Below are 8,688 nucleotides of genomic sequence, written 5' to 3' on the forward strand. Positions count from 1 at the left end.
GGAATTTTTTTACTCCCTTCACGATTGCCAGACCCTCCTTGTCGATTTGCGAGTAGTTCCGCTCGGTTTCGTTGAGTGTCTGGGAAAAGTATGCTACCGGTACCTCTCTTCCATCCGGGAGTTGGTGTCCCAGGACAGCGCCGATGCCATAGGGCGAGGCGTCGCATGCTAGCACCACCGGCAGCCTCTCGTCGAAGTGTGCCAAGACCGAGTTTGAGACAAGCAAGTCCTTGACTGCCTGGAATGCGGCCTCCTGGCGCTGGCCCCACACCCAAGGGGCCCGCTTGTCCAGGAGTCTGTGTAGGGGCTCCGCTACCGCCGCCTTGTGGGGAAGGAAGGAATGGTAAAAGTTCAATAATCCCAAGAAGGCCTGAAGTTCAGTCTTGTTCTTGGGCGCTGGGGCATCACAAATGGCCCGTACCTTGTCCCCAGTCGGGTGAACCCCTTCTGCATCCACCATAAATCCCAGAAAGTCCACTTGAGGCACTCCTAGTAGACATTTTTCCCGCTTCACCTTGAGACCCGCCATCTGGAAACGGTGCAGAACAGTGCGGAGGCGGTCCTCAAACTCCTCTGGTGTGGGCCCGGCAATCAACACATCATCAAAGAAGGGGGTGACACCAGGAATCCCTTTAAGGAGAGAGTCCATTAGATTCTGGAATATGCCTGGTGCCACGCTGACCCCGAATTGCAGCCGCTTTACCCTGAACGCTCCTCTGTGCGTCACAATCGTCTGTGCCTCTGCTGTGGCCTCATCTACTGGCAGCTGTTGATATGCTTGGGCCAAGTCCAGCTTGCCAAAAATTTTCGACCCAGCCAGGGTGGCAAGGACATGGCTGACCACTGGCACTGGGTATGCATGGGCCATGAGGGCCTTGTTTATGGTACATTTGTAGTCTGCGCAGATGCGGACCGAACCATTAGGCTTGACGGGTGTGACGATTGGGGTTTCCCAGGGGGCATTAGGCACTGGCTCCAGCACTCCTTGCTCCACGAGTCGGTCCAATTCCTCGTCTATACAGGGTTTCAGGGCGAATGGGACCCGGCGGGCCTTGAGCCTGACTGGTCGTACTGCGGGGTCAAGCTGTAGAGCAATGGGGGGGCCCGTATACTGTCCCAATTTCCCATCGAAAACCCCCGGAAACTCCTTGCATATGGCGTCCACGTCCACTTGTAAGCTCATGTGGTTCACCCCGGTGATGGCTAGTCCCAGTGGTCCAAACCATGCCAACCCCAGTAAGCTAATGTAGGGGCCCTTGACCACAAGCAAGTCCAGTTGCCGCGTCCGCCCTCGGTATTGCACCCTGAAGGTCCCCACCCCCATTGTGGGGACCTTACGTTTCTGGAAGTCCCGGAGGGTGAATGGGGCCGGCCTGAGTTTGGGACCCCCAGTAGGACACAGTTTCCTTAAGGTCCTTGCCGAGATTATGGATAGAGTTGAACCCGTGTCAAGCTCCATGCGGCATGGGGCCCCCTCTATCTGTACCTCTACATAAATTTTCTCTACGTTGGGGTGGGGCAACTGGTATACCTGGAAGTCTGTGAGCTCCGTCGAGTTGCCTTGGTGCGTTGGGCCCCGGGACCTGGGGCTCTTGGATTGGTCATCTGATGCCTGGCTTCGGGTGGGCCGAGCCCGACACACCCGGGCGATGTGTCCCAATTTTCTGCACTGCCTGCACTCTGCGTTGCGGAAACGGCAGGTCCTCCTCTCGTGACTTTATCCACAGCTTGCGCAGTTCCCTCCTTCTCGTCGAGGCAGCTGTGGTATGTGGGCTGCTTGAGTGCGCTGCTGTACTCGGTGCACCTCCTCCCTGTCGGATCCCGAGTCGTTGGTGAGGTCTTCGTGGTGGACCCTCGGTTGGGACGGCTGGCTCAGCCGTGCCTCTTGCGTCGACCTCTCAGCAGCTTCCGTTGCCAGGGCCTCCTCCAGAGCGACCTGGAACGTTAGGTTCTTCTTAGCGTAGAGGCGTCGTTGCAGCTTCTCATCCTTCAGGCCACCGACGAGGCGGTCGCGAAGCATGTTCTCCAGCTCTGAGAAGTTGCAGAACCGGGCAGCTTGGCGGAGAGAGGTCACAAACCCAGTTATGGTTTCCCCAGGGGCTTGCCGCTTTGCGTAGAAGGCATTTCGACGAGCCACCACTGAGGGCTGTGGCGAAAAGTGCCCCTTCAGCTGTTCCATTATTGTTTTGTATGGAACAGTAGCGACGTCTTCAGGCGCAAGGAGAGCCCGGGCGATTTCAAATGTCTCCTCTCCGCAGACGCTGAAGAATATTGCCCTCTTCTTGGCGTCTTCTTCATCAGTGACCCCTTTGGCTTCTAGGAGGAAGGTGAAACGGGAGGCGTACGCTTCCCAGTCTCCAGATGCTGGGTTGAATGGCGAGAAGCTGCTGTCAGTTGCCATTCTGAGTTCCTTGTGTCCCGGAGCTGAAGCCTGGATACACGGTGCGAGGCAGCGGTGCGGCAGGTGGCGGTGCTGCGGTGCTGTGTGTGGCAGTCAGCTCAGCGGGATCCCATCCTCGTCGCCAGTGAAATATACTCAGAGTCGCAAAGTGATTTCATGCTCTTTATTCAGCTCATAGTGGTGAGGAGGAATGAATGAATGTCCCCTCAAAGTATCTGCTTTATATACATTATTTACACAATGGGCTGCACATGATTGGCTAATTCCAGGATTCTACTGTAGGCCAATCAGGTTGTGGATTCACTTCTATCTGGAGCATGATTGGGTGGTTCCTGCTAACCAATCATACTGCTGCATTGTTCTAGGACCAATCAGACTGCTGCATTCTGAATCCTATTGTTCTAGGACCAATCAGACTGCTGCCTTTTGGAGCCTATTGTTCTAGGACCAATCAGACTGCTGCAGTTTGGATCCTATTCAACTCAGTACATAACAAGTCAAGTACAACACTTCCTGTTTGCCCAGAGTGGACACGTAGGGGGTGTTACTCCAGCCAGGAGGACTTCCTGCCCCACCTGTTCTGGAGCACCCTCCCCATGCGTGTGACCCTGGCAGACCCCATAACAGGGCTGGTCACGCAGCCATCTTCCTTTCTTCTTCACTTTATTCCATCTTGATGTCTTTTGCTGTCTGCTGGCTCTCAGCCAGCAGCACATGGCTCAGTCCCCATATGGGATAAACTCTTTTCTGTAACTACAAGCTAAAGTATTCCTTCGGGGAACCAACTGTGAACTGAATGTGAGTAAACCTCTTATCATTACTTTTAAAGAAGACTGTTGTGTCATTATTCTTTTTAAGAGGGAACAGAGGAACAAACCCAATCTGCAGAAGCCAGATTAGATTGCTTAAGTAAAGAGATTCAAGCCATTCTACCAACTAGCTCCCTGCAATATACAGGGGAATATACTCTGCTGCTGACTCACTAGCGTGAGAGAGGGGAAGCATACTACTAAATCAATATATCCTCTCCTACTATCCACAACATTCCCATAAAAATAAAGTTTCCTCTGGGCATCACTAGGCAACCTGGGGAGGCATCAAAGGGGTTGCGCCTCCCATCCCTTGGAGTCACCCAGTCTGAACACACACACACACACACACACACACTTGTCTCGAAAGATTTTTGTGTATCACTTATTATGGCTCCTTTGGTTCCCTCTTTTTGTAATTTTGCCTGTCTCTTCACGCATAGTTGAGCAAGGTTTGAACTGCGGAAAGAGAGCACACAAACAAAGGAGGAGGATGGGTTGGTAAGTCTATTGCAGTTATTTTATTTCATAATGTGCATGCGTGGCTTGATTTTTTTTTCTAAAAAAAAAAAGCCTCAAAGCAGCTTACAAAAAGGTAAGAACTGAGAAAAATGTACAACAGTACTTAAAGCACACAAAAGTTAAAATACTCCAAGAGGTTAAAATCCACCTCGACTGACCAGAATGTTTTCCTCAGGCGCTGAAAGGAGCACAGGAAAGGCCGCCTGCTTGGTGTCTATGGGCACGGAGTTCCCCAGTGAGGGGGGGGGGTGCAAATGGTCTCAGGGGTCTAGGAGCCTGCAGAGACTTCTGGGGTGGGGCTGGCCCCCTCCCAGAGCTAAGCAAGTAAGAGGAGGGGCGTTGCGCAGACAGAGCGCCCCAGCAGGGTCTCCTTTGTGGTGGCCCCCTCCTCACACGACGGTGCTGGCGCTGCGGTCGCTGGGGTCGCTGCGGTCCTCCGTGGTGGCGGCGCACGTGTCTTGCGTCCTCGCATGGCCGTCGGCGAAGGAGTGTCCGAGCGCGGACTCCTCGCTGAAGACGTTGCGCAGGAGCGCCTTGACGGAGCGGCGCATCTTGCTCTGGAAGTCGTGGCCGGCGAGGACGTAGATGACCGGGTTGATGCAGCTGTTGACGTAGGCCAAGCACACGATCAGGGGGTCCGCCTGGTTCACTGAGTCGCTGAGCCAGCTTTTGGGGGGCTGGGAGGCCTGGATGAGGCCGGCCACGTGGTAGGGCCCCCAGCAGACGAAGAAGCCCACCACCACCACCAGGACCACCCTGAGAGTCTTCTGCGAGCGCTGCCCGAAACGGGAGCTGCGCACCCGGCGCAGGAGCAGCCCATAGCACGCGCAGATGACCACCAGCGGGAGCGCGAAGGCCAGCGCGAAGCGCGTGGAAGCCACGGAGACCTCGGCCACGCGGGGACCTCCGGGGAAAGCGGCGTAGTTGGTGCTGCACAGGCTCTTCTTGAATTGCGTGACGATGCCGCGGGAGAAGAAGGTGGGCGCCGTGAGCGCCAACGCCAGCAGCCAGGCCAGGGCGCAAGAGCCCCAAGCCAGGCGCACCGAGCGGTGGTTCTGGCACCAGACGGGCCTCAGCACCAGGCAGCAGCGGTCGATGCTGATGAGGACCAGCAGGTTGACGCTGGCGAACATGTTGAGGATGATGAGCGACGGGAAGAGCTTGCAGGCGAAGTCGCCCAGCGCCCAGTGGTGGTCGGAGACGAGCGGCGCGGCCAGGAAGGGCAGCGCCAGGCAGCAGAGCAGGTCGGCCACGGCCAGGTTGAGGAACCAGGTGGTGTTGACGGTGCGCCGCATCTGGAAGCCCACCCCCCAGACCACCGCGCCGTTGCCCAGCACGCCCACCACGAAGACCAGCACGTAGACGGTCAGCGCCACCCACAGGAGGGGGCTCAGGCCCGACTCCTCAAACACCAGGGGGCCCGCGTCGGAGGGGTCCGGGTCGGAATCATTGTACTCGGAGTAGAAGTCGCTGAAGTCGCCCATCCCTGAGCCGCGGGGAGTCCTGCGGGGGGCAGACAGGCGGGAGAGAGGAGTCAGGGCCAGAGGCGGGAGTCGTCTCTAGGAAATCATGGAGCTGTAGAACTGAAAGGGACCCCCAGCGGCCATCCAGTCCAACCCCCTACAATGCAGGAATCGCAGCTGAAGAACCACAGAATCCTAGATTGGGGGATCCCAGTGTCATCTAGTCCGTCCCCCCCCCCCTGCAATGCACGTGCGGTGCTCATATCCACAAGTTTGACACTGAACTCAGGGTGTCCGTCCCCCCTCCAGCCTGGTCCCCGCCCCAAAAGGTTACCTTTGCGCACACGAACATCTACAGAGCGAGGGAACATTTGCCCAAAGCTGTGATTATGCAAGTGGCCATAAAATTTGCTTGTTTGTTTGTTTGTTTGTTTGTTTGTTTGTTTTCCCCAGGCCGGAACTCAAGGCGGTTCACACAAGTAAAATCAACCACAGATTAATAGATCAGCGTTCCTTTCCTAGGAAGTGAGTTCCGACGTTTGGGAACAGCTCCCGGCTGTAGCCGCCAAGGAGTTTTTAAACAATCAGTTTGTGTTAGTTGTCATCGCAGAGTTAATTACACAACACATTTGTTCTTTATGATGAAGATCGTGGCGTCACTGTTAAGGTCCTGTTCTGTACGGCGCTGGGCTATTTTAGGTGCTGGGTAAGAAACTTACATTTATTTATTTTTTGCAATAAAAGCAAAGAGAACCGTTCTACCCCCAAACAGAGGGTAGGAAATCTTGCAAATTTTACTCGTGAAGCTTCGGGACGCAATGATAAAATACAACATAAACTGAAGAGACTAGAAGGCAGCAGAGGTCAGATGACCATCTTTTGGGGGTTCTGCGAGTCAAGCTGTGGGCAGAGGGTCGGACCACGTGACCCTTGGGAACGGGGAACGGATGGACAAAAACTACACCCTGGAGGAGCCCGAACCCGTTTGGACTCGGCGGTCTTATTCTCTGGCAAATTCTGATATGAAGTTGATTGAAGCTGCTTCAGGGGACACCGCATCTAAGCCTAGTTTCTTCCGGGACCGCTGGGCTCCTATAACTCAAGAATTGCTTCCAGTCTGTCTGTCCGGGTGTGAACAGCAAGAGAGACCCCACCCGCGTTGCCTTTTTGCCCGCAAACCAGACATGCCGCCCGCAAATTAAACCGTGTTCTCTTCCCCGCCAAGGCAACGCCCGGAGCTGCCTCCTTCCTCCCACTCCAAGCCCCCCATCCTCGCCCTCCAGCCCCGCTTCGCCCCGAATGTCCCAGAGCCACCAGCTGGACGGAGGCGGCTCAGGAAAATCCTCGCGCGCAGGAAAGAAGGAAGGAAGAGCGATTTGGCTCCCCTCTGGAGGCGCCTCCCCAGAAACGTCAAGTGCAGCGGGAAGCACTAGCGGGGGGGGGGAGGGGGGCTGACATTAAGGGCTCCTGGGATTTCACAGATATTGTCCCCGGCTGGAGAAGCAAAGGCACTTGAGAGAATCCTCGCGGCTGCACAGAAAAATGGGCAGCCCAAAAAGTTCCTGGAGCGAGGCGCGGCTTGTTTGGCAAGCTGTGAGCGGAGCTGCTGGAGACCAGGAGAGGTCGCCCAGAAGGGGGGCGGGGGCGGAGAGGGCGGGGGTCCCGAGTGTGCCAAGGATGCCAAGCGCAGGCTGGGGAGGTGCAAGTCTGCCCTCGAATCCCTCTCGCATTCTCTCCTCAAGGAGCTCCAGGTGGCAGGCGCGTTAATCCCCACGACAACCCCGCGAGGTCGGCCAGGCTGAGAATTAGAGACCCAGGGTGTAGATTTTTTTTTATTTAAAAAATATTCCAATGTTAGTCGTATTGCACCTTTGGCTAGAAGGTATGAGGCTTGATTTTGCGTGGCGGCATTTTATGACTCCTTCCACAGAAGCCAGATGGGACCCCTTGGCAGGTGCCAATAAGCTGCGCTACGAGGAATTGAGCCTCAGTGTCACAACCTCCACTCTTCCTCCGAGCTTCCTTCCTCCGCCCTTTTTCTCTCTTCCCGGCTTCTTCCCCTTTTGCCCCCCTCCCTCCTTACCTCCTCTGCCAGCCCCCAACCCAGCCGGGCCCTCCTGGGCTCCCCCCGTTCCCATGCGCCCTAGAGCCTGCGAGACGCTCCCATTACCGAAGGGCAGGTGGGGAGGGGGCAGAGAATCGGGGCGCGGGGCGAAGTCGCCTTTGCCGGGGGTGCATTGCCCAGTGTTCTTGCAGCAGAAGCAGAATCGTGTGACCCGGAGGCAGGCGGGCAGAGGAGGAGAGAGCAGGGTCTTCTCGGGGGCTTTGGCAGCCTACTAGATTTTTGGGGGGACGGCAACCCGGGACCCTGCAATTGTGGCACGCCGGCAGCTCCTTTCATCTTCAGCAGCAGCATCACCCCCTGCAGGATCCCATTCCTCCCAAGAAACGCCCAAAGGCATCAGACATAAAGGGGGTGAGACGCACCCAAACCCAGCTGGGGAGGGAAGGAGGGGCAGCGGCTCCCCCCCCCCCCCAGCATTGCGATACAGCCTGTTTTGGGGGGTTCACTAGGGTCAGGGGGGCAGCAGCTTCTGGCCTGACAAGGGAGCGCGTCGCGAACTGTCCGGAGCCAAATCACTCCCAATAGGTCCCTTTTTTTGGGGGGGGGGGATAGCACCAGGTGCAAACATAGAGCCGGGTGCAGCAGCTGGAGCCCCTCCGCTAAACACGCCTCTCCCAGCTCCCCCCCCCCCGACGGCAGACTGCCACCTCTGCCCTCTGCTTGCGCGCAGGAGCCCTTCGCCAGCACCGCTCAGATCCGAGGCAGCTCTGCCCGCTTCCCTTTGGGGTGACCGGGTTTTGGGGGGGCGATCTCCCACACACTCACCCTGAGGAGCAAGAACCAGGCAGCCGCTCCCTCTCTCCTGCTTCTGGGGCGGCTGCTGACCGGCTCCCTCCCCGTTTATACCGCCAGAAAGAGGAAGTCTCAGGGTCTGGTTCAGGAAATTTGCTAAATTTCGCTCGCTGCCTCCGTTTCTCTCCCCGACGAGCCTTCAGGCGACGCCCGGGCGCTGCGCCTCCATCTGCTGTCCCGGCGCCAGTCCTCGCTCCGGATCTTTATAGGGACTTCCAGGGCGGGGCAGATAGCGGTTCCCTTGGGGGGGGGGTGGAATTAACTGGGGGGGGGGGACGCTAAGAGGAGCGCAGGAAGCGGCAGCGATTCTCCGAAACGTGTGTCTTCGAAAAGCTGTTCTCACAAGCTTCTCTCTTCCGTTACGCGATTTCCATCAGTTTCAATTGATGGCGAAGGGTCTGCAAGCCAAGCCTTACGAGGAAAGGCTGAGGCAGTTGGGGATGTTTAGCTTGGCAAAGAGGAGAAATGAGAGCCATCTTCAAATATCCCAAGGGCTGGAAGAGGGAGCAAGCTCCTTTTCTCCTGCTTGGGAGGGTAGGACTCGAACCCATGGCTTCAAGCTACAAGGAAGGAGAT

General features: G+C 56.7%; 1 protein-coding gene across 1 annotated transcript; it reads right to left on the minus strand.

Annotated features, from left to right (window-relative positions):
• Positions 1–3,909: 3,909 nt before the first annotated feature.
• C5AR1 (complement C5a receptor 1) lies at positions 3,910–8,310 on the minus strand. The gene is made up of 2 exons (XM_081869358.1): positions 8,086–8,310; positions 3,910–5,235 (listed from the first exon to the last, which is right to left on the minus strand). Exon 2 carries the CDS (start codon positions 5,214–5,216, stop codon positions 4,122–4,124), a length of 1,095 nt encoding a protein of 364 aa, XP_081725484.1. The 5' UTR covers positions 5,217–5,235; positions 8,086–8,310; the 3' UTR covers positions 3,910–4,121.
• Between the last annotated feature and the right edge of the window lie 378 nt (positions 8,311–8,688).

Source organism: Podarcis erhardii (genome assembly GCF_964252035.2).
Source record: "Podarcis erhardii genome assembly, chromosome: 7".
Taxonomy (NCBI): Eukaryota; Metazoa; Chordata; class Lepidosauria; order Squamata; family Lacertidae; genus Podarcis; species Podarcis erhardii.

What these genes read in the sequence shown, in the direction of transcription:
- C5AR1 (XM_081869358.1), bottom strand. Translation starts at nt 5,216, where the DNA reads ATGGGCGACTTCAGCGACTTCTACTCCGAGTACAATGATTCCGACCCG.